The following is a 26703-nucleotide window of genomic DNA, read 5'->3' on the forward strand; positions in this document are numbered from 1 at the left end:
AAAAACCATAAGACAGCATTGAGAAACGTACACTGGTTTTAACTTCATAAAAAACAAGACATACGAAGGAATACGTACAACATTGCGGACGCTTGCCTGTATGCATGCTTCCGGGGGTATTTCGTGTTTTTTGAGCAGTAGAAATAAAGCTGTTCAAATGAACCAAAAGTTACGCAAAAATGGCAAAATAATAGGAGCGAACTGAGTGTAGTGTTCTGAAGGCGTATATACGTAAAGACATTGAACGCCCTCGAATGGCTGTCGCTCCTACCCTCGAACAGGCGCACCTAAAATGACTGAGATGTTTAAAAAATGTGAGAAAATATGACTTGCTCCAAATTTGACCAAGACGTCGCACTCTTCCTGGCTCATCAGACCATCAGCGACTACGCTCTGCGGTACATTGAGGCACTTCTCGTCCCTGGTGACCCGTACTCCGGCGTTGAGGAACTCGCTGTCGCAGTGAGGCAGCTGGTCCTGAGCATGAGAGAAGTATCAGAAATCACAGGGAAGTGATGTTCAACAAGGAGAAATTACACTTCCTCAGTAAGGCGCTTACCCTGGTTGCTAAGAATATATGTGGTCACCGAAGAACCGAGAACAGCAGGACTGACTCCGCCTCTTACTTTTGGGTTTCCTGCTCGGCAGTTAAGTTTCTAGAATTCAGGTGGTACGAACTATGGTACTAGCTTTCCCGATTATTCTGGGGTCATGAATGTGGAGCCTGGGAAAAAAAAATCGAACGCATATTATATTCTCCTTTCTCTCCTTTTCTGCAGAACCCGAGCGAGTTCACCACACTTCACCATTCCTCCTCTCTCCTTCAGAGCTCCTCATCCGCTTTCCTCCTCATGATTTTCGAGGCTTCAACGTTGGTCTCCACAGTGCTCCCTCAAAGGGCCGCAAACAGAGGCTAGAAACTAAACGATCTTGGGTATGTGCTGTTGAGGTGAAAAGACCTCTTCATACTCGTGTTGACGCACTTTTGGAATATTTTGAGCAATTGTTTTCGGCACTGCTCTTGAAATACATCGATTTAACTGTCATCCGGGCAGAACAATTACATTCCATCAAGTTCAAAGTCAACGCTTGTCGTCGTTCTTTCGTTCCTTTAGGTGCAGTCACACCTTAGGTGCGTCCAAAACGATGGGTATAAAAGTACATCGATTTAACTGTCATCCGGGCAGAATAATTACCTTCCACCAAGTTCAAAGTCAACGCTTGTCGTCGTTCTTTCCTTCCTTTAGGTGTTAATGACTGCGACATTGCAACTAGCGTGGAAACACAAGGACAGCGACACAAGAAACCGACGGGACAGCACGCTAGACTTCACCTGACGTTTTAATGCACACATAACAGATTTTCACACTTCTATTCGGCGCATGCTCAGGAGACTGTACCCCCGCCCCGTTCTCTTGCATTAAAACGTCAGTTGAAGTCCAGCGTGCTGTCCCGTCGGTTTCTTGTGTCGCTGTCCTTGTGTTTCCACGCTAGTTGCAATGTCGCAGTCATTAACGAATTCACACCAACTAGCCCAACTGTCTTCCATGATCATATTCCTTTAGGTGCAGTCACACCTTAGGCGCGCACAAAAGGATGGGTATAAAAGTAGGTCCAAGCGTTTTCTACTTGGTGTGCTGGCGCTTGCTAGCAACTTCCCAGTCTTTGGCACTTGGTCGGCGCTGGCGAAGCAGGTTCGGAAGGAGAGACATATTAACTGTCTCACTATTCGGGGCACACCCCAAGAAGGCCGTGAGCGAAACCATGAAGGTGAGAGTGAAAGCAAGATGCCAAAGCGGATTGCTCAGGAATAATTTCGACAACCCAGGGATTTTTAACGTACACTGATATTGCACACCAGACGGGGGTAAAAACTGGTATATTTCTTTTTGAGGAAACGAAATGGGGCAGTATCTGTCTGACATATCTCGGCGGACACCTGAACCGCGCCGAAAGGGAAGGGAGGAAGGTAGGAGTAAAAGACGAAAGAGAGAAAGAGGTGCCGTAGTGGAGGTCTCCGGAATAATTTCGACCACCTGGTGATCCTTAACGTGCACTGACATCGCACAGCACACGGGCGCCTCTTGCGTTTCGCCTCCATCGAAACGCGGCCGCCGCGGTCGGGTTCGAACCCGGGTACTCGGGCTCGGGAGAGGAGCGCCTTACCAACTGAGCCACCGCGGCGGGTGGGGGCCTTTTGCGTTTTGTCTCCATCGAAACGCCGTCGACACGCTAGTGCTCCAACTCAGAAGCCAAACACCTAACCACTGAGCCACGGCGGTGGCTGACCACGCCTGTGGCTGACAGGGACAGGCTTATATCTCAGAAAAAAAATCACGCCGCTTCCAGACAGGCGTGCCTCTCTTCACAGCTCTCGCCTTACGCTTCCCTCCGCTTTCCTCCACGCGCTCTTACGACTAGACCATCATAGCAGGCGTGCCGCTCCAACTTTAGTTCCTTGGGTGTCCACAGAGATGTGAGAGGTCCCAAAAACCAATTTTTAAATTTCTGTACCCAGAAGTTGGCGCTTAGCAGCTGCGGAGCAATAAGCTTTTTTTATATCACCAAGGATAACAGATCCTAAGTGACTGCCACTTAGAATAAAATTTGCTAACCACATTTACTGGCAGTAACAAGTTGGGAATTAAAAGCAATAATACATAACTTTGCTGCTAAAATGCAATGTTAAGAGTGGCGTTATATTGCTGCCTTAAATCACTCCTGGCATGTTTTCATGTAGGCGCTCAGAATTGTTTTGCAGACGCAAGCAAGGTGGGGGCCTTGCTCTCCATTCGATGTAAAAAACCTTTTCCCGGTGTTGACTGCAAGACGACAACGAACTACTAAGAGCATTGGTATTAGACTCTTAGTTCCCTTTCACAGATCTCAAACCTTCCACCTGCCTTTGGGCACCTAGGAGAGACGTCGCCAGCAGCCGATGTGGTCGCGTCACTGGTGTACCCCTTGCAAAGTGGGTTAGAATCTTCGGATAAGCCGGCGCTCTTGGCGGAGGGTTCGCTTCGACCGCTTTCACTTCCAGTCCCGGACAACGCTCGTAGTTCTCGCAGGCAGAATTTGTGCTCGCGCCCTCGCATGTCACACATGGGGTCGCCGGGCCCGAGCTGACGAAGTGCGGAGAGCCGGACGGCTCCACGACGACTCAGGGCAAACGATGCCTCGCCGTCTGGCCCGGAAAAGAAAATCAAGGCAAGCCTCAGGAGAAGCTGAATTATGGGGATTACTACCATCTTCAATGATGTGACGCTCACTTCGGTCTCCTCTTCTTCTATCACACCTCGTGGCGCCACGTATCCGCATCTCGGTTAAAATATTGCTCCTAAAGATCAGAATGCGTGGATTTTCCACGCGTTGTTGAGAATTTTCCAGTTAACTTCCTTGTTGATGCCTAAATTCCACGTTCATCAATATTTCCTTTTGTATTCTTTATATTGGTACATGCTTTAGATAGCAATCTCTGATCACCGAGCTTTGAAAGCATAACCAAGGTAAACCATGTGTTTCGCATGTTATTTTTCGTACGAGTTTTCCTTTTAACCTCTTCATTACGGTCTCCTTGCATGTTTAGCAACATACTGTTGACGGAAAAATTCACGGCGATCCTACATACAAGAGAAAAAATATTAAGGAGAGAACGTGCTTTGAATGCAAAATATTTTTGATTTATATTTCCTTGATATTTTCATTTTACCCGTGCCTTTCTGATGACACATGCACTTATAATTATAATGAATTTCACTTCCATGTCGCTTCTAGGCGAAAACTGCACCCAGTATAGACTGTTTCCCCTTAGACTTTACACACTTTTTAAATGTAGGAATTTTGAGTTACAAGGGTGATTTTGGGCATGCATTGTGAGACGCGTACTACATCAGAATAGAGCCAAGAAGTAAAACCACAGTACACTGTACTGATGGGCGACTTCAATGCAAATGTAGGTAAGAAGCAAGCTGGAGACCAGGCGGTAGGTGACTATGGCATAGGTTCTAGGAATAGGGGGGGGGGGGGGGGAGAGTTATTAGTAGACTCCGCAGATAGAAATAATTTACGGAACATGAATACCTTCTTCCGCAAAAGAGCCAACAGGAAGTGGACGTGGAAGAGCCGCATTGGTGAGACGAAAAATGCAATAGACTTCATACTGTGTGCTCACCCAAGCATCGTAGAGGATACGGAGGTCCTCGGAGAGGTCCGTTGTAGCGACCACAGAATGGTAAGGTCTCGTAATAGCTTAGGTTTCAAAAGAAAACGGAGGAAATCAGTGAAGCGGAAGTCTATTAACGAGTTAGCATTAAGAGGGAAAGTAGAGGAATTTAGGATTTTGCTGGAGAAGTTTTTTTGCTTGAACAGAAGATGACGACGCTCAAACAATGAACGATCGTTCATTAGAGAGTGTGCCCTAGAAGTATGCGGTAGGATGGTTCGGCAGGATACTGGAAGCTATATCAGGAGGCTAAACATTGCTCAAGAAACGCCAAAGCATGAGGACGTCTCACTTCATCCACAGAATAGAACTAGTAGAGCTGTCGAAGTAAATAAGCGCAAGGTAGCCGACATCACGAAGTTTGGTTGGAGAAAATCGAGCATGCTCTAAAGAACGGAGGTGGCCTAAAAGCAGTGACGAGAAAACGAGGCATAGGTAAAAATCGGATGAATGCGATAAGAGACAAAGAGGGCAATGTCATTAGCAATATGGATAAGAGAGTTAAAGTAGCCGAAAAGTTTTTCACAAATCTTTACAGTAGCGATTGCAATCAGAATGTTACTGAGAGAGGCAATCGAGCACAGCAATGGGACATCCCGCCTGTAACGAAGGCGGAAGTAAAGAAAGCCTTAGGAGCAATGCAAATGGTGAAAGCAGCTAGTGAGGATCAAGTAACAGTAGATTTGTTGAAGGGTGGAGGAGAGATTGTGCTCGAAAAACTAGCCACCCTATGCACGCAATGCCTTGTGACCTCGAGCATACCTAGAGCTTGAAAAAACGCTAACATTATCTGAATTCATACGAAAAGAGACATCAAGGACTTGAAGAATTACAGACCGATCAGCTTATTGTCTGTTGCCTACAATGTAATTACTAAGGTAATCGCTAATAGGGTCAGGAAAACCTTAGACTTCAATCAGCCAAATGCTCAGGCAGGCTTTCGTAAAGAATACTTGACAATAGACCATATCCACGCTATCATTCAGGTGACAGAGAAATGTGCAGAATATAACCAGCGCTTAAATATAGCCTTCATTGATTACTAGAAAGCATTCGACTCAGAAGACAACTCAGCAGTCATGCAGGCATTGCCGAATCAGGGTATAGAAGAGTGTCATGTGAAAATATTGTTAGATATTAATAACGACTGCCCAGCTACCATAGTTCTCCATAAAGTCAGCAATAATATTCCAATAAGGAAACGTGTCAGGCTGGGAGACACGATCCCATCCAATTCCTCTCTGGCTCCTCAGAGCCAGTGTTAAGATGGTACCAGGGATGATTCCTTGAGCAATTAGTTCCATGCTTCCATGAATAATTTCTTCTAAGCGAAGATAGAAGAAATCCACAGAACTACGACGCCAAAAGAAGAGCCATCAGCAAGCAACGCGGCAGGCGCGGCAGCCATGACCTGCCAGGTGAAGCCTCCGAATTTAGAGCTCATAAAATTTGACGGCAATGCTGTGTTCTAGAAAGAAATTTGGGAACAGTACGAGCAATTGATTCAAAAGAACGATCGGCTAACGACCTTGTTTACTTCGAATACTTAAAATCTGTTGTGACTGGCGAAGCTGCAAGAAAGATCAAGGGCCTTCCTGCCACGTCGCATTGCTAGGACGCCGCGATATTGCTGCTGAAAAAATGCTTCCGCGGTGAGGACGCCAACGTGCAAGCGCGCATGCGGAAGCTCTTGGATCTTGAACCTGTGAAAAACGCCGAAGAGATGCGGTCCCTTCGACGGTAATATGATACCCTTGCCTCACACCTCCGCGGGCGGGAGGCGCTATGACAGACAGAAGAGATCTACTGCACACTGCTCTACCCCGTCGTACAGAGCGCCATAGCGAAAAAAATACTGCATGAGTTCCATCGAGCCACTACTTGAAAGTGGGTCTCGGAAACGTCAACACACAACACGGAACGAACTGGATCTTCGCTGCGAAGCGACGACGCAGCGAGAAAGCCAACAGAAGCAGCTACAAAATGAAATCGGTCTTTATTCTGCAAGTTAATTGACTTTTTGAGGAATGAAGTGCAAAGCGGCGTGAGCGTGATTACCCAGCAAGGTACGCAAAAACCATCAGGTATCAACGCTGCTAACATTCGACCAAACTGGGTGTTAGATTAAGAGCTCTGGAACCAAATGTAAATCCTCAGCAGCTGTACTGCAGCAATCAGCAAGAACGGATCATTGTTTCCCTTGCGAAGAGAACCACGAAACCACGGCTTGCCATGCTAGCATTCTATTAGGACAAAAGAAGTAAATGCTACGTTCGGGAAGACGCTGCTTCCGTTGCACGAAACGAAATCACAGTTCCAAAGAATGCAAGAGCAGCATTAAACGCGGTAATTATGCAGTCCGGCATGCGACAACAATGTGCGATCCATAATTTACCCATTCGAAAGTCAGCAAATCAAAGCAATTTCACAAAAGTCCCAGTGAATTTGCAATCACCAGTAAAAGAAACTCACAAACGAGAAGTAGCATTACAAACGGCAACGCCATTGTGTGCCGGTGAAACGAAAGCGGTCTACTTACGAGCTCTCTTTGACGGCGGAAGCCAAGGTTTATTCATTACGAAGCGAGCGAAGGAAAGATTGGGCTGCAGAATTATCGGAAAAGAAACACTGCAAGCTGGCGTGTTCGGCGGACACTAATGAATGAGAAGGTCTTTAACAGAGTACTGGTGTCGCTAACTTCGCAGAATTAGAAGATTTAGCACATCGAAGCTCTTGAGACAAACATAATCTATGAAGAAAGAATTCCGATTCCTGTGCACAGGACCAAGGAACTATTTGGACCTTTCGCTGCGGCCGACAGGACCTTCGTTAACGACAGAGGTGACATGGATTTCCTAATCGGGTCAGAGGACTACTGGGAACTTGTAATTGGGAGAATGAAGCAGCTGCAACTGGAAACTCCGAACATCACACTCACTGTGGGTGGTGCACTCAAAGGACCAGTAGAAGTAAAGACACGTGACTCACAGTGCACACAAACCATTGCCCATCGCGTATCACTGGTGGAGAGTGAGAGCATACACTAGATTGTTTCTGGACGCTGAAGTGGATAGGAATCGCGAAGGAGGACAAATGTGTGTGTCAACAACTGCTCGATTCTTTCGAAGAAAATATCAGGCGTACTGAAACTTGATCCAGGTAGCCGTTAAGTAAAACACAGATCTTTTGGTGTCTTCGACTGAGCCGCACTACCGCCGTGCCGGTGCGCAGGACGTTACGTCAAACACGACACGAGTTGCTCTTCACTGTGCCAGCCGAAGGTGTGGCGGTGTGCAGCGTTTTTCTTTCACCTCTACCGCCCTATGCGAAGCGCGCGCGAAATTTTCAGTTCAGGAGACGACAGTCGAGCGATAGTCGTCCCCTGTGAGAACTGTTGCTGGTGCTGTTGAAAAATGAATTCAGTTCAGCTATGTGTCGACGGGAAACGTTATAAATGTGGTCTTAAAACCAAGAAGTGCAAACTATTCAGGCCGGTGCGGAAAAAAATGCTTTCTTTGGAGAGTATGGGAAGGGGAATGAACGAACTTTAACTGCAGGGAGCCAGCCAGGCTTTTCATGTGTTTGTAATAGTTATGCATTTGTTCTGTTGTTGAATATTTGATCCAACTTGAGTGCAAGAATTCATAGCAACGCTCCAAGACGGCCAAGAGACGTCCAGAGGGGATGACTTGGCAGGTAAGCTGGGGCAAATTTTACGTCAATTGAATTGTGGCAAAATGGGACACCGAGTTATAGCGCCGTGAAAATGTTTGAATCTGACTCAAAGGCAATACACAAATTTCAGAGAATAGAGAAAAAATTATTTAACCGGCAGGTATAGCAACTCATCCCTTAATCTGATTTCGCCTTGTCCCAGAGTCCGCAAAAGCAGCCTACTAAAACCGTTGATGGAGAGCGCGATGTAACAGCTACACGCCATGAGGGCCGGTGTACTTCTCGAATATTGCTGTATCGCGCATGTTATTTTGTCCTGGTTCAATGTTAGCAGCCATTCAATCGATGTTGATTACAATGGCTTATCTTCGATGAAGACATTTTCTGAAATGACTTGAAGTAGGCGTCATTTAACGTGTATGGCAGGGACGGATTCATATGGGGCAATGCATGGAGGCTGCGGTTAGGGAATAGTCTCATGTGTTCAATTGTATGCGTCAAAGGTTTTGGTGGAAACAAAAACATCGCGAAGGATGCGGTTTGGCATTGGAAAATCCCCAGCCCCTTCTACGGCCATGGATTGCAGGACGCACACATGATAAATGAGGTCCATGCAGTAAATTAAACATAAAATAAAATATTTGCAATTATAGACAAAGGGCAGCAATTTAAGGAGTAAACAAAGAAACAAAAACTCGCTTTGGATCAGTTTATCCAAAACGTCATTGAAATGAAAATAAACACGGCGAACATACAAGGAACAAATACTAATCTCAAATGTAAAAAAAAGTACTGAGACCCACTGGAACACATCCATATTTAAAAAGAACATGCTTGGTTCTATACAATATGCAATACAGTATACAATGCAGTACATACAATATATCATATTTGTTACCGAATCAGAGCCTTCCGGCAAAAAATTTGCGTCCTTCTGGAACGAAAAAGGAACACTCCTGCTTCTCGAAAAGGTTGCCTTTTATATGCCCGACGTGGGCCGCATGAAGAAATTCAAGGACCAAAAAAGCATCTGGGCTGCAATAGTGGCAAAAGTGGAAGCACCTACAGTAAATAAAAAAAAAACCGTTTTAATACGGAAAAAAAAAACGCGAACGCGCCTAAGCACAAAAGACAAAGCGTGGCTAGTACAGTAGAAATTCCTTTTGCATAGGAAATGGCCATGGTGGCTGCGGTAGATTATAGTGCATGCGCCGAGATACTGCGAGGTGTGGCTCGCGTCAAGCGCATGACACCGGTACCGAGCACAAACCAGGCCGGCACATCAGACAACGGGGCGGCCAGTGTAGTGGCACCACGTATCGATGGTGACACTGCGCAGTCTGCGCCTCTAGCCGGAAAGAAAACACGGATCACTCTCGGCGAGGTTCTTTGGAATATACACAAGTACAGGGAGGAGGCCAGGGAGAGAAGGCACAAAGAAAAGACGAAGCTCATTAGAAGCCTCCTCTCGAAAGACGAGTACGACTCTTCCAATTCCCGCATTGAGCTGTGAATTAGTGTTTTTGCGTTTGGTTTTTCTCTCTGATATATCAAATAAAAGCTTCCCGCATGTTGTGCAACTATGTTCTTGTTTTTAAGAAAACGATTTCACCAAAGCGCGCCTTTCACTTCTTCAATTGTCTCAGTAGTGTTTTTCTGTCGTGGCCTCATCTTGTGGTATGCTACTGTTGTTGGTGCTGTGGTCGTCGGTCAACTGTTCTTCATGGTTCTCATCTCCCTGCTTTATGCAATTATTGTGTAGCACGCAGCAGGCGATAAAAAATTTTGTGTAGCAACTGCCGAAATCTGCATTTCAAGATACCGAAGGTCTTTTCGATCCGAGCTTGCGTTTGGCTCGGTTTGAAGTTGAATGCAGTGTCTCCAAGCAAATGGAAGCGGTCCAGTTCACATGCTGCCGGCAACTTCTCACTCAGGAAAGAGTACCTGTGAACGTGGTGCCGTGGAACCCTCCCGTGGAACCACAGAAGAAGTCTGTAAACATCCTTTTCTCGTTGCAAACTGATTGGACAGTACAAGTAGGCATGTCATGCCTGTCGACAAAACTGGTCTTGACTTGCTTCTCTGGACACCGTGCAGGCATGCAGGCGGTCGAGAGCTCCTAGTACGTCTACAAATTCAAGATCTAAACAAAAAAAAGGGGGCAGGCACCGCTAGCACAATGCGCTGACGATTACGAGTCGCGTGAGGATCGAACATTCCGTTAAACAATCAAGGTAAAGGACGCGTGGTTAAATTTTTATAGCTCCATACCATTTAAAAGCTCCTTATAGGAACGCGGATGCGATAATCCAGTCCGGCCATTTAATTGTGCTTGCAGTTATTTTCCATTCTATTCTCTCATTTATGTGGGAATGCTGACCGAGTCGCAGCTAGAACATACCCACGAACATGAACGAATAAACAGTGAAAGTTATAATATAAAATAAACAATGATACTTTTAATTTTCAGCTAGAATAGGTCATACCAAAAGTAGGAATGGACCAGCATTAGCGTAATTTGTACGAGAAAAAAAGCAGCACACATTTACTAAAAGTTCTCCAGGAAAGCAAACTTGCCGCTTTCAATTGAGAGCTCGTCTGGAGCTTCTCTGCCTCTATACCGCGCACCCTGATGTGCATTGGAGCGACGTCCTTCAAAAATCCGACAACTCTCTCCACCACACTATGCAGCGTGCTCTCTGCCATTCCAAACAGCTGTGCCACAGATCTAAAGATGGCTTTGTTACCAGCGCAACTGCAAAAAAAGAGTCAACCATTCCAGCGACTGGGAACGTCTGTTAACATACTTGTATATGTGAAAAGGAATCATGCAAGTGCATATATGTTTTGCGCTTTGAGGAAACGATAATTCTTCACGCGGTCAATTACCACATAAAGGACAAAATGCGTTCTTCAGCTGCCTTCTGAGGTGTTCCGCCATGCCAGTAATGTTTAGGAAACCAGCTCGAGAGTTCAAACTGCGTTGGCAGGAAATTACATGTCGTTCTGGTCAGACGGAAATGTCTCCGAAACTGCAACTAGACACCACGAAGAAATGAAAATTAAAAAAGACCAAATAGCGGGACACAACAGATGGAAACAAAGAACTGCCGCTATTAAACGTACCTCTTCATCGCTGTATTGCGGCATTACGCTGGTGACAAAATTACCAGCTTTCGGCCGCTGGTTTAGGTGGCCGTGCTCATGAATAGCGGCAACCAACTCATCTTTGCTCTCCGATGAACTACTGGAGTCCAAGAATGGGAACAGAAAGCCAGCGCGACTATTATTGTTTACTTGCTCTTCCCGGTGCATTCAGGCGGTAAGACCGCATTCCCGGTTTGCCGCATTGTCTGCTCCTGCCTCTCCAGGCGCCTGCTAGCGCGCGCTGCATAACGGGATTGCACCGCGCTGCACGGTGGCGCGGAGGCGCGCACTCGTGTCGTCCTCCTCCCAGCCAAACGTACGGTACCGCACAAGTGGCAGCCAGCCAAACGTGGGGCACCGCACGAGTGCGCAGAAAACGCCACGAGCGCCGTCAGCCGAAGACACCATTAGTGACAACGGGGAGACTGCTGAAGAACGCTTGTCCCTACTGACAAAACGGCTTCGAAAAATTCATGAATTACTGGAAGCCTACGACGCTGTCGTCAGAGACTTTTCGGTGGAAGACATAGCTGAGCCAGTACTAGAAAAAGAACAGCCAAAGCTGATCGATTAGATGCCTTCATCAGCCGGTGTTCTGAGAAACGAGCAATACAACGAAAGCTAGTGTTTTTCGATGATTCGTCGCTTGGACAGAAGTTAGTCAATAAATCAAAATCTCGAGAGTGGTCTGAATTTGGCAGCCTTTTTGTAGCACTGCTACAGAATTTCAGAAGCCAAAGAATAGCATTGGTGGCAGACGTAGAAAAAGCATTTTCACAAATTGAGATCAGACAGAACGTAAAAGATGCATTGCCTTTAGTGTGGCAGCAAGCGAAACCAGACAAGAATGGACGAACAGGTAAAGTGCAGACTTGGCGAATGAAGCGACTTCCTTTCGGAGCCACTGCGAGGCCTTTCTTGCTGACAGCGACTCTTCAGCGTCAGTTGAATTCTATAGAAGACTATCCCGGCACGGCGTCAGTAGTGGGGCATTCCTTATAATGTGCATTACTTCTTAACTGGAGCAGAATACGAAGAGCGAGCCCCGAAGGTCTATGTAGAATCAAGGACCATCTTCAGCGCTTCCTCTCTGAGACTGCACAAAGGGCGTCCAACAATCATACACGCAACGAACAGTTTGCGGCGGATGATTGTGAAGCAAGACATGTAGGATACGTGCTAGGGGTTCTTAAGGTTTTGGAACTGACATGAAATCCCAGCAAAGACAAAACCTCGCCTTCACCCCACAGTCTACCGAGCTACTTGAGCCCGCAACAAGCACTAAAAGGTCTTTTCTGAGGACTACAGCAAGAGTGCATGACTCACATGGATGGCTAGCTCCATTCGCTGTCAGAGAGAAGGCTTTATTCCAAGAGCAATGACAAAGAAACGTGGACTGGGATTCTATCCTGCCACAGGATCTGGGCACATAAATGGATGAGGTGGTGCGAGGAACTAAACGAACTGAAAAAAGCCAAAGTGAAACGCTGCAAAAAATCGGGCGCAGTCGAACCTGCCATGAAAAGTCCTGCAAAAATTGGCTGAAGCCAGCCTGGAGGCTTTCCAGGCGTACGTCCTGAAAAGCCTAAACAAGCCACAACTAGTGACACATTTCTGGACTTTATTTGACAATCGAATTGCATTGGATTACGGGAGAGCCCTCTCAATTAAAAAAAATGGTGAGGAATCGGGCAACTGACATTCAGCGTCTTACCGACAGCCTAGAAAAATTGTCAAGATCCGAGAATTCGGCGGATCTCATGACGAGAGAAGTTACAGGTGATCAGCTTGTTGAGAGTTCCACCTAGTGGGAAGGAACGCCCTCGATGAAGGCGACTGAAAACACGCAGCCATGCTTCTCGCTACCAATGAACAATGGAGGAAGAAAAGCGAACAGTCGAAGTCCTTCATACGACAAGTTCCACTGAAGTTCGAACGCTGTTAAACACCGATCGAGACAGGAATGCGACAAGACTCTTGAGAGTTACTACTTGTGTATTAGATAGATCAAAAAGCTACGAATCTGAGCACTAACAAAGGATCACTGACGGGAGTTGAACTGGATTACGCCGAGAAATACTGGCTCCGACATGTTAGCTAGTGTCACAGCACTAACTACCGCGACTTTCTTGTTTAATCGAGAAATACTGGATACAGCAAACTCAGCGAAAAGACCAGGAGAAGGAAATTCAGTGCGCAAAAAAAGATCCCTCTCCAGCAGAGTCGCCACTGAGAGACACCCCAGTGTTATTGACAAAGACAGTGTTCTCTGTAGGAGACGCAGACTTCAACAGTGTGGCAAGCTGTACAACGAACGTTATCCAACTGTACTGTCCAGGCGACATCACCTACCAGAACTGCTCGTGCGTCAAGCACATCGCGAAGTGCTACATAGAGGAGCATAGAATACTTTGGTATAGTTGAGAGAGAAGTACCATGTTCTACAATCCCGCCAGCTGGTGAAAAAAATCATCAAAGGATGCATCATCATCATCATCCTGACTACACCCACTGCAGGGCAAAGGCCTCTCCCATGTGTCTCCAATTAACCCTGTCTTTTGTCAGTTGCCGCCACTGTATCCCCGAAAACTTCTTAATCTCATCCGCCCACCTAACTTTCTGCCGTACCCTGCTACGTTTGCTTTCTCTTGGAATCCACTCCGCTACCCTTAAGGACCAGCGGTTATCTTGCCTTCGCATTACATGCCCTGCCCAAGCCCATTTCTTCATCTTGATTTCAACTAAGATGTTATTAACCCGAGTTTGTTCCCTCACCCACTCCGCCCTCTTCCGATCTCTTAACGTTACACGTATCATTTTCCTTTCCATAGCTCGCTGCGTTGTTCTTAACTTAAGCTGAACCCTCTTTGTTAGCCTCCACGTTTCTGCCCCATAGGTGAGTACCGGTAGGATACAGCTGTTGTATAACCTTCAAACCTTCAAACCTATACTTTTCTCTTCAGGGATATTGGTAAGCTACCATTCATGACCTGAGAGAACCTGCCATATGCGCTCCAGCCCATTCTTATTCTCCTAGTTATTTCCCTCTCATGATCCGGATCTGCGGTCACTACCTGCCTTAAGCAGACATATTCTCTTACTACTTCCAGCACCTCGCTACCAATTGCGAACTGCTGCTCACTTGCTAGGCTGTTGAACATTACTTTGGTTTTCTGCATGTTAATTCTTAGCCCCACAGTTCTGCTCTGCCTGTCTAACTGATTGATCATGCTTTGCAGTTCTTGTCCTGAGTGGCTTAGGAAGGCAATGTCATCAGCGAATCGCAAAATACTCAGGTATTCTCCAGTAACTCTTATCCCCAACTGTTCCCATTCCAGTCCCCGGAATACCTTCTGTAAGCAGGCAGTGAAGAGCATTGGCGAGATCGTGTCTCGCTGTGTGTTGGAAAGATCGTGTCGGAAAGGTGTCAGGCTGGGAGACACGATCTCACCAGGGAGACAGGATCAAAGGATGCATTACTATTCAATGCTACAATGCACGTGCAGAGGCTAAAGCAAGTGTACCGCTTCCATGTGACCGAGTGACCCAGGCTTAATCCTTTCAAGTCACACTAGTGGACCTTGGAGGACCACGTCTGGTGAAATGAGAAAATTCGCTGTACAACTCCTGTATCGCGTTGTTCACTTTTGCTGTAGCACGAGCAGTTCACTTAGAGCTAGCAATAGACGTGATAGCCCAGTCGTTTCTGATGACCTTTAGAAGTTTCATCTGAAAGGGGGGTGCACCCAGTCATCTACAGTGACCACGCGCTTTCCGTCAAGAAAGCCAACAGCGATGTTTTCTACATTTGCAACTTTATCCGGAAACCAGAGGCGCTTGACTACTTAGCAAAAACACGAATTGAGCGGAACTTCCTGCTTTATTCTCCCAAATGTCCTTAATAGTACTGGAAATTTCTATCTCAGGGCTTCGTCAACACCAAAGGAACCTCTACGAGATCTTTGCGCGTGAGTGCACAAGGGACTTAAAGCGAGTACCCAAGCGGTTTAAGTTGACCTCCAAGGCGACGGCGCCGCATAAAGCCAAGGAAAGCGGGAAAGGAAAGCAGTCCACAAAAAGGGTGACCGTCAGCTTGTGGAGAACTACCGCCCCATTTCGCTCACATCTACGAGCTGCAAAACACTCCAACACATTATCGCTCACTACATTACGAATTTTCTTGAAGATAACAACTTACTCTCTCCATTCCAGCATGGATTTCGGAAGGGTTTGTCGACATGTACGCAGCTTTTAACAACTGTTCACGAAATCGCTCTAACACTTGATTCTTCTCGGCAGGCTGATCTTATTTCCTTGATTTCAGCAAAGCGTTCGATCGCGTTCCTCGAGGCAAACTTCTTGAAAAACTAAGTAATCTCACTTTTCCTGCATTTATCATAAACTGGATAAGAGCGTACCTTTCAAACCGCACTCAGTTCGTGGATGTTAATGGCCATGTCTCCAAGGCATTACCGGTTTTATCCGGAGTGCGTCAGGGAAGTGTACTAGGACCGATTCTTTTCTTAATCTATGTTAATCATATAACTAGTGCTGCCCATCCTCATGTTAACATCAGACTGTTTGCGGACGATTGTCTGCTCTTTAAACAGGTTACGTACCGTGGTGATCAACTTCAATTAAACAATAGTTTAACCACACTTAATGAATGGTGCTCGGCTTGGTCCATGACCTTAAACACTGAAAAAATTGTATTACTTCGCGTTACGAACAAAAAACAACACTTTCATTTTCGTATTGCATCACTAATACCCAAATAAAGGAAATCACAGAATACAAATACCTCGGTGTAACGTTTACAAACACTCTTTCATGGTCAAAACACATTGAGAACATTTGCGCAGCCGCCTCTCGAAAACCCGGTTTTCTGCGTCACAAACTGAAAACAGCACCTCCTGATTTAAAACTTCTAGCCTACAGAACGTACATATTGCCAAAATTAGAATACGCAGCAATATTATGGGATCCCATTCACCTAAAGGATAAATGTAAACTTGTAATGGTTTACATTTAGACGAGCAGTAAGGTTCATCTTTAAAAAGTTCAGGTCCACAGATTCCCCGTCACAACTTATGGCTGTCAACCACATACCTACCTTAGAGTCACGGAGATCTATAGCACCACTTAAATTTCTTTTCACGATGTATCATAAGTCCCTGAAATTCAACGGACGGCAGTACATTCAACCATACCTGCCACGCCCATCAAGACACCGTCACGCTCACAATTTGCTGCCTTTCCACGCACGCACTAATTTATTTAAAAATTCTTTTTTCCTCGTACAGTTAGTCAGTGGAACGATCTGCTGGCTGAAATTTTCTCCACTCACAATTTTGACCAGGCGCTACTTATGTAATTTGTAACGTAATTTTCGGTGTCATTTTCCCGTCTTTTGATTCAGTTGGGTTTTTTCTGTGTTTTTTCTGCGCAGTAGCGCATGCAAGTGCATTTTTTTCTGATTATGCGAAGGTCGTTAATGCGGAAATGCGGAAATGCGGCAGCGGAAATGTGAACTTGTTCATTTTTGTTCACTTTTTGCTGCTCCCCCCATGTCAAACACAAGAGAATAACTTATCACTTGATGTTAATGAAATGAAAGTGTTGAACACATGCCCACGTGCTTGGTCTCCTTGAGACCGCAGTACTTGTAAATAAATAATAAATAAATAGTAACGCCGCCTCGGCGCCGCATATCGGAACGGCGAGCCACGTCAACGCATCATATGGCCGACGCCGCTGCGTCTCCAGCCTGCCACAGCGGGTTGTGCTCGCTGGCGAAGGTAGCGGAGGGAGGCCACGAACTTGCCGACGTGGAAACCCAGGACGCCACTCCCGGATTTTCCACCACTCACCCACGGAGGGAGGCCTGATGCAGGGGACGCTGCAGTAGGACCTGTACTCCAACTAGGCGCTCAAACTATACAAGCGCACGAACCGCCGCCTGCTCAAGGGCGAAAACGCTCCTGTAGGTGAAAAACTACACCTCCCTTTACTCAACCCTCCCTCGAAATCCAAACTCCTTCTATAAAACGGCGCACAAACTGCAGCCACTTCCGAACGGCGACTTAAAAATCCTCATGCGACCGAAGAAGGGTATCCCGGTCAAGAACTGCACAAATCACCAAGTGTTCAGGGCCGTGTTCCAGGCCTGCGGCGGTACCACTGAAGACTCGAAGTACTTGGTACGCCTCCATCCAGGCTCTAACATCATTATCTTCGGCACCACCACAAAGCGGTTGCAAAGATATTGCGCAAATCATCCAAACCACGCTAACCGGTGTGAACTACGTGACGAACCCCTTGTAAACCCCGAACGGAGTTGCCAAGCGAGCGCCTGACCCAGTGTACGTTGCTGCTCTCCCCACCTCGCTATCCGGCGGGCCGCAAAAGGCAGCATGCCCGCTCGCGCGCCCTCGAAGGATCGAGAAGGTTTGCGTAAATTCTATTCATAGGCCCGCGGCGGCTGCATTTCGATCGAGGCGAAGTTCTAGAGGCCCGTGTACTGTGCGATGCCAGTGCACGTTAAGGAAGCCCAGGTTGTCGAAATTTCCGGAGCCCTTCACTACGGCGCCTCTCATAGCCTGAGTCGCTTCGGGACGTGAAGCCCCAATAAACCAAACCAAACTATCCACAGGCGATGGAGAGGGCGTAGCCTTGAGAGTGCTGAGTTACCCTTCTCGGCTGCCCCATATCGGATATACGCTGTATATCCCAAACATTCCTCTATATGCGATATAAGTTGTATTCTGATGATATAACGATATGGACCACTAACAGCTCCTTAGGCCACAAAGAAACCATGCGACAGGAAGCAGCACAAGTCGCATAAGATCTTGCCTCGAAAAGCGGTCTTCATTGCTCCCGACAGAAGTCTGACTACGATTTCATAATCCGCGACACAGATCACCGGGCCCGATCAACATTACGATAGAAGGGCAGCCCGTAAAGGAAGTGGAGCATATTAGGATCGTTGGACTTTGGATCCAGAGCAATCTCAAGGCGACCCACACCACCACTATTCAAATAACCCGCATTATTGCCGTATCACCCGACATCGCCAATGCATGCGAAAAAAGGCATGATTCGATTAGTCCAAGTGCTAGTCCTCAGTAGATTAACATATGGAGATGCATTCCACAAGAGCACGAAACAGGAAGAACCGCAGACTGACACTATAATAAGAGGGGCATATAGAACGGCCCTTAATCTTCCGTCCAGCACCTGAAGAGAGAAACTTCACGCCCTTGGCCTTTTCAACACATACTCCGAAATCCAAGAAGCAATCCTCACGTCACGAACAGACCGACTCCAACAAGCACAAGCCGGCCACGCCCTTTTAAGGCGTGTAGGCATGATGGCGGACATACGAGCCCTGTATTTTCAATCTTCTCTAGAGAAAGTTCAAAGAAATAAAATCATAGTAGCTCCGATACCGAAGCATATGCGAAACAATGATGATGATGTTAGGTTTTATATTGCCGCAAGGCCATCTAAGGCCAAACAGCGCCAGACACAAGGTTTGTGGTCGGCTCAGGCTAAAATGTGGCACATGTTAAAATCAACACTGGGTGTACAGGGCCTACGAGTTTTTCGCATATTGTCACGTAGCAGTTGGTACAGGTAGCGCCGCGTCTAGACGGGAGAGGAACGCCAACACCGAGAAGATGCCAACGCACACCGAGACGGCCAGGATGGAACGTCCAGTTTCTTCTTCAGCATCGAACAGCGTGGCGCACGAGCTGCGTGCCGAACAGCCACCGAGCGGCTATTGTTGTAGACGCGGCATTACCCTCCCTCTCGGAAAGAGCATCGGCCCGATGCTTAAACAAGAAAATAGGGAGAAAGAAAAATAGACTAACGCGCAGCACTTAGTCACTAACTGTCTTGCAAAAAGTAGGGCTTCATCCGCACTACATGAACAATCTATGGTCTCTGCTGACGGCGAGTAATCCGGGAAGCCCCATCCGGGAGAACTTCATAGGTTACGTCGCTTAACTGACGGAGAACTCGGTAGGGGCTGAGCAGTTTTTTGGAAAGACCACGGCGTCGAATGGGGGTCCATACCCACACTTTGTCGTCCGGGGCGAACGTTATCAGTCTGTGGCGGCGGTTGTAACGTCGGGCGTCACGGTCTTGTTGGTTCAGGATGCGCACTCTTGCAAGTTGTCGAGCTTCTTCTGCGCGAAGCGTGAACTCCTCGACGCCAACGTCGGGGTCGCGGCCATCATGGGGCAGCATTGCTTCCAACATTGTCGACACTTCGCGGCCGTACAACAGACAGAAGGGCGTCCTCCGCGTGGTTTACTGTTGAGCAATGTTATACGCGAAAGCAATATATGGCAGGATATCGTCCCAAGATCAATGGTCAACGTCAACATACATGGACAGCATGTCGACGAGAGTTTTGTTGAGGCGCTCGGTCAGGCCATTCGTCTGGGGATGGTAGGCGGTTGTTTTCCTGTGAGTAGTGCCACTCAGCCGCATGAGCGATTCCAAGAGTTTGGCAGTGAAAGCGGTGCTTCTATCCGTGATAATTAGTGCTGGAGCGCCATGCCAGAGGACGATGCGTTCCACAAAAAATTTCGCAGCCTCGGCTGCTGTGCCGCGCTGGAGGGCCTTGGTTTCAGCGTAGCGCGTAAGGTAATCAGTTGCGACGATAATCCACCGGTTTCCCGAAGATGAAGTTGGAAAAGGGCCGAGAAGGTCCATGCCAACTTGCTCAAACGGGAGTCTGGGCACTTGAACGGGATGTAAAAGTCCAGCTGGCTTGACAGGGGGTGTTTTTCGTCGTTGACAATTACGGCACGTGCGCACATAGTGTCGTACCGTCACCGCAAGCTTAGGCCAGTAATAGCTCTTTTTGATCCGAGCCAGAGTGCGGGCATAGCCGAGGTGACCTGCGGTGGGCTCGTCATGACACGCCTGCAAGATTTCTTCACGGAGATTCGCTGGAATGACGAGGAGGTAGTCGCTTCCGGTTGGAGAAAAGTTGGCTTTGTACAGCACGTTGTTGCGCAGACAAAAGGAGGACTGGGTTCTTGCGAAGGGCTGGGGAACCTCCGTGGTACGTGCTTCCAGGAAGTAGATGAGAGGTTTCAGCGCCGGGTCTTCACGTTGCTGACTGGAAATAGTCGCTGCGTCTACGGCTGCAATGAGAGGAAAGTCTGGTTCGTCGTCGTCGCGCGCAGCCTCGACTGGATATCTGGACATGCAGTCGGCATCGTTGTGCTGGCGCCCTGATTTATACACGATGGACATGTCAAACTCCTGAAGACGTGAGCTCCAAAGCGCAAGGCGGTCAGATGGATCCCGTAAGTTCGTCAACCAGCAGAGAGAGTGGTGGTCGGTTACGACTTGAAAATGCCGGCCGTACAGGTAATTTCGAAATTTCGTCACAGCCCATACCACGGCAAGGGATTATTTTTTCGGTCGTGGAGTAATTAGATTCAGCACGAGACAGAGTGCTGCTGGCGTATGCTATCACGCGCTCAGCGCCGTCCTGCCATTGGACGAGTACAGCACCGAGGCCAACGTTGCTGGCATCTGTGTGGACCAAAGTCTCCGCACGACAATCGAAATGGCCAAGGACAGGCGTGGTTTGCAAGCGTCGCCGTAATGCATCAAATGCCTGCTGCTGCTGTTCCGTTCACGCGAATGGGACGTCCTCTCTTGTAAGATGCGTCAACGGTGCAGCAAATCGGGAAAAGTTGGCAATTAACCGCCGGTAATACGCGCAAAGGCCCAAAAAACGCCGGACTGTTTTCTTGTCCGAAGGAGTGGGACAGTTGGCGACGGCAGCTGTTTTAGCAGGATCTGACAGGACTCCATGATGGCTGACGACATGGCCCAGGAAAAGGAGCTCCTCATAACCAAAGTGGCATTTCTCGGGCTTCAAGGTCAGGCCGGCAGATTTTATAGCCTGTAGCACGGTCAAGAGGCGCTGGAGGTGTTCTTCGAACGTTGGCGAAAATACAACAACGTCGTCCAGGTATACCAAGCACGTCTGCCATTTCAGGCCCGACAAAACAGCATTCATCATTCTCTGAAATGTTGCCGGAGCCGAACACAAACCGAAAAGAAGGACCTTGAACTCATAAAGGCCATCTGGCGTCACGAACGCTGTCTTCTCGCGATCCCGCTCGTCAACTTCGATCTGCCAGTAACCACTTTTTAAGTCCAGCGAAGAAAAGTAGCGCGCGTGCCGCAGCCGGTCAAGAGAGTCGTCATTGCGTGGTAACGGGTAGACGTCTTTCTTGGTAACCTGGTTAAGCTTCCGGTAGTCAACGCAAAATCGCAGACTACCGTCCTTCTTCTTAATCAAAACCACAGGCGAAGCCCACGGGCTCCTCGATGGCTGAATAACACCATCCTGCAGCATCTCTTGGACTTTTTCAGCTATGGCAGTGAGACACGGTATGGGTTTTGTCGGATTGGTCGGGTACTGTAGTCCGTAATGATGCGGTGCTTAAAGAGAGGCGTCTGTTTGACTGCCGACGTAAACGACAAACAGTCTTGGAACTGATGCAGGAGGCCGACTAGGCTCTCCCTATCGGCTGGGGGTAAGCCTGGGTTCACGTCGAGGATCAAGTGAGGTGTGCAAGAAGTGGACGTTTTGCTCTGGAGGGCAAGGCAGTCGTTAGTTTCGGCGATGCCCTCGAAGTATGCGACCGCAGTGCCCTTGGCGATGTGTTGCCGTTCGGTCCCGAAATTCGTTAGAAGTTCACCTGCCAGGCCATTCCGTAGCGTGACGATACCTCTCGCGATGCAGACCCCACGAGAGAGCACAAGCGCAGTGTTCTGTTCTGCTACGCCGTAAGCACTGCACCGGTCGTCATAAATGACGGTAACGAGGGCACATGATCGCGGAGGCACGGTCACATCGGCGTCGATTATGCGCAGCGCCGCTTTGCGTGGTTCGGTGTCGGCTGAAATTGTTCCAGGGGTCGAAAATGTTACCAGACGATCAGGAAGGTTTATGATGGCACCATGCTCACGCAAGAAGTCCATACCGAGGATCAGGTCTTTGCAGCAGTGCGGCAGAACAACAAAAGTGCCAACAAAAGCAGAATTGGCAATGGTGACTCGAGCAGTGCATCTTCCGACAGGCGTCATGAGGTGACCGCCAGCAGTACGAACTTGAGGTCCATCCCATTCTGTCTTTACCTTGCTGAGGCGATCCGCGAGGTCCTTTCTTATTATCGAAAAATCCGCGCCTGTATCGACTAAAGCAGTCACTGGGTGCCCGTCAACGTCAATGCGGAGGTCGGCGCTAACTGCATCGGTGTCAGGGAAACTCGGGGTCACACAATCGGGCTGCGGCGGCATCGGGATCTCGGCATCGCGCTCCGGTGGCGTTCGGGGGTCTTCCTTATACCCGCTGTCAGGAACCTTCCCCCCTGAGGTCGCCGCTTTCAGTTTCCCCGGCGCGGGCTTGGATACCGGCCCCACATCCACCTGAGAAAGCCTGGCGGCTGGGCGACGTGATGCGTGCGGGAGACGAAGATCGGGATGGGCGGGTAGAGGTGGTGTCATGGGCAGCAAGGTACTCCTCTATTTCGTGGGGTCGCTCACCGAAACGGGGACAGGGAGCGTCACGCGGGAAACCCCGGAGGCCGATTTCACGGTAGGGGCAACGGCGATACAGGTGGCCGGCTTCCCCGCAATGGTAACAGAGCGGCTGCTGATCAGAAGTGCAGCAATGCTTCTTCTTCAGGCATCCTTCATGGAAAATGCACGCTCACGGGCCCTCCATTCAGTTCCTGCTGACCGAACACCCTATGACTAAACAATTCATTAAAGCTGAACTATATAAAGAAACTATAAGGAAATGGAATCGTATTTGGCAGGACGAAGGGTTGGAAACTTATACTTATCAATGGATCCCAACTGTTTCAAATATACCTAAATTTTTTCCAACCAACTATCTTTCATCTCAAGCGATAAGCGGACACGGGCGATTTCCCTTTTATTTAAAACGATTCGGCATTCTAGAGAGCGATCAATGTTGTTGTAAAAAATCAGCATCAACATTTGACCATTACTTAAGTGACTGCAACTTTACTAAAGAAAAAGCTAGTAATCTTAAAAAGTTTGTATCGGGTGATGTCACAAACCATAAACCTGAAATAGTTAAACAGGATAAGGCAATAAAAATAATTGAAGAAATTGTTCAAATCATAAACGACAAAATTCTCGAACGTAATTAAAACACTGACCTGGAATTTCGTCGCCGGACGGGAGGGAAGACACTGATAATGGGAACTTGTTGTAAGGCACTTTCAATAGTGCTAATTTTACCGTCAATGACACACACTTGTTGCTTGTTATGAGCAGACAACCACCCTCAATCCCGACCACGACTAAATGGACTGGGCATCTCCCAATGGAAGAGCACTGCAGGCTAGCAGTACTCCACTGCCCAGCCAACCTCCACCCTCACAGGGACAGAATGTCTCGCATAAGCAAAATTCCCAACGAAAGATTGGGTATGTAGGCTACTGAATACAAGAGCACTGAGAGGCAGCTCTTCAATGCCCAACCGCTCTTCAGCCTTGTAAAGTCAAGGAAGTCCTGTCCACCTACAGTCACTATGTTGAGCCACTGGGCTCCCATGGCCACGAGACTACCCTTGCTTGGTAGCTCATAGCGAAGCTCCCATGATGTTGTCAACTCAAGCAACACTGTAGCTCTATCAGAGCGAAATAGCTCCCTTCGGGTCGAGCACCCCTTGAAGGAGCACCTGTTCCCTAACCTGGTTACACAGAGTGGAGATGTGTCCTAACCCCCGAGGCAGACATGTTTCTCGGTCAGCGCAAAGGACTAAGAGACTAAGAGAGAGAGAGGAAAAAAAACTGATTCATTACAAAGAAAAAGTCTTGTACCGTCACCCGTTGAAAAAAAGAAAAAAAAAGAAAAAGTATACTTTTGGGATCCATATCCTGGGGAGCCGTATGCTGCTTGAGATACAAGTCCTAAGAAGTATGCGGCACCTTATTAATCCTAATACCCTAGGAACGAGGGTAATGTTCGTAATGCTGAATGTATAATTAACACAAAACATTCAAGCGAAATGCACTAACATTTTTGTATTCAATTTATATGCCGATGTTTACTATTTTGTCCACACTTTTAATATCCGAATAAATTAGGTACTGCAGTAGATATATTTGAATACCCAACAGTGCATCCAATGTGAGAGCAATAGAATGTTTTCTATTTAATATAAACAACAGTAATTACACTGAACAACAGAAAGTAATATACCCAATACACCCCATGCTACTACGACTCTAGTTAACGTTTTATCGTTATGTATCCTTGTTGTTACCGTTTATAGCCTCTTTTATACAAACATTAAGTCCCCTATCGAGTTCACTTCCCTTAAGAGGAATTAATATGTGCTTGAGTTTTTAACAAGTCTTGCAGGCAGTAATTCATGGTTCGGAAGACAGAGTGACTTCCACCACCTGTATCCTGAGGTCTACGAGAACTTCACAGCGCAGATGGAGAACAAGAAACCAAGCCTATTGTACGTCAAGATGCAAAGATTAGTTGTGGAATTAAGTTAGAAAAAAAAAGCAAGACAAATTTACGTCAAGATTCCAAGAACAGTTGTATAATTACCACAGAAATAAATGCCGTTGAGCCGGGCCCCCCCCTCGGCTGTGGTTTCGCTGATGATGGTAGAACCCCGCCTTTTTTCTTTTTTTTTTCTGCAATGCAAAATTTTCTTTTTCCCTTTTATTTATTTTATATTGGTTTAAGCCCGTTGTGCTCTAAGCGGTGCGGGCCGGGCTCTATTATTTTACTTTCCTTTTAGACAGCCCACCCTAACATATGTCAACCGATAGATGGCAATGCAACCATAACCTCATCTTCCGTCGATCTCGCTTGTCTCGACCACGCATGGCACAACCCCGGAACGTCATCGACACGGACCCGACGGGATATAAAAGCAACACACCGGCCAATCCTCTTCAGTGGGTCTGGCAGCGGCATGGCGAACGGTTCTTGCAAACACGTGTGCTTCATTTTGCAGGTAGGCCACAAATACGCTTTCAAATGTTATAGGAGCGATGATCGTTTCTTATTGCTGCTGCCAGACCCTCAGCACTTTGTGTGTATTTTTTCTTGCCTACTGCATTCGTTAAGAATTTTGTTGCAACTGTCCGGCGATGTCGAGACAAATCCAGGCCCAAAGTCAGAGGAAATGCTAACGGAGCTGCTAGCTGGACAAGCACGAATCAGCGCAGAGCTTTCCGCGCTCAACTCTAGAATGGCTACCTTTGAACAGCGTATTACGCACATAGAGGCGTTGGCTTCAACTGCTAACGACGCTCTTCAGCGTGTTCATGATCTTGAGATAACTGTTGAGAATCTTAAAGATGTCATTACCAAACTTGACCGCAAAAATGATGACCTGGAAAACCGATCCCGTAGGAATAACTTAATCATCTATGGCTTGAAGGAACCATCAAATGAAACTTCTGAGGGGCTATTGGCTTCTGTATCGGAGTTACTGTATTCCAAACTTGGAATCCAATGTGAAGGTATTGAACGCTGTCACAGGCTTGGCAAGCAAACAACTGAAAAGACGAGACCTGTCATTTTTAAACTGCTAGACTTTAGAACCAAGCTTTCCATCCTTAAAAACGCCAGAAAACTAAAAGGATCTGATACGCACATTAGCGAAGACTTTTCTGCGCGTGTACGACACATTAGGAAGGCTCTCTGGGACAACTCGGTTGATATCCGCAAAGAAGCAGATAAGTATAGGTTGCAATACGATTCCCTGATAGTCGACAGTGTTCGTTACACTTGGGATGATGTTTCCAAAAGGCTTGTCAAGGCTGCACGTGCTGCAGTGCCTAGGGACACAGAGTGACTCGTTAATGAGCAGAAAGGTAGAAATGAGCAGAAAGAAAAGCAGAAGCTGACTCTTTTGAACTTAAATGCTAGAAGCTTGCTTAATAAGATTGAAGATTTCAATTGGCTTGTAGAATGTTACACTCCGTCAGTTATTTGCGTAACAGAAACATGGTTGGACAACTCCATATCAGATGTAGAATTTTTGCCTCCAGATTACTCGGTGATCAGAAACGACAGGCAGTTTGCTAGAGGAGGGGGCGTAGCTCTGTTCATTAGAAAAGGCATTGAAATTTTTGTATTGCCAGAACTTCCGAATACTGAGTCTGTTTGGTGCCGGTTAAACATTTCTGGTTTCGTGACAGTCGTGGGTGCTGTGTACCGTCCGCCCGGTTCGGAAAATATTTTCTCGCACATTACAGAATACATAGCGGAACACAGGCTCCACAAGTATAAAATGACCATTACAGGTGATTTCAATGCTCCTTGTATCGATTGGAAGTTGTTAATTTCAACAGGTCGTGACAAGGTTGTTTGTGAATCCCTAATTAATATGGCTATATCATATGATTTAACACAAGTCGTGTAATGTCCAACTCGAGAAAACTCTGTTCTTGACCTTGTTTTTGTTAATGAACAGTTGCTGCAATACGGATTTCAGTGTGATGTAGTCGACGGACTGTCAGATCAGAAGTGTGTTTTCATGCAATTTAATGTGGTTTGTGAGCCCCATAAGCCGAATTTCAATATTGTTAAAGATTTTACCCGTGCCAACG

At 47.2% G+C, this 26703-nt stretch overlaps 1 protein-coding gene across 1 annotated transcript; it reads left to right on the forward strand.

Annotated features, from left to right (window-relative positions):
• Positions 1-17139: 17139 nt before the first annotated feature.
• LOC149369732 (uncharacterized) lies at positions 17140-25970 on the forward strand. Its single transcript, XM_089576253.1, has 2 exons — positions 17140-17244; positions 24882-25970. The coding sequence occupies exons 1-2, from the start codon at positions 17140-17142 to the stop codon at positions 25944-25946; spliced, it is 1170 nt and encodes a 389-aa protein (XP_089432379.1). The 3' UTR covers positions 25947-25970.
• Positions 25971-26703: the final 733 nt, after the last annotated feature.

This window comes from Amblyomma mixtum, chromosome 1 (assembly GCF_055824585.1).
Source record: "Amblyomma mixtum isolate Tamu chromosome 1, ASM5582458v1, whole genome shotgun sequence".
Taxonomy (NCBI): Eukaryota; Metazoa; Arthropoda; class Arachnida; order Ixodida; family Ixodidae; genus Amblyomma; species Amblyomma mixtum.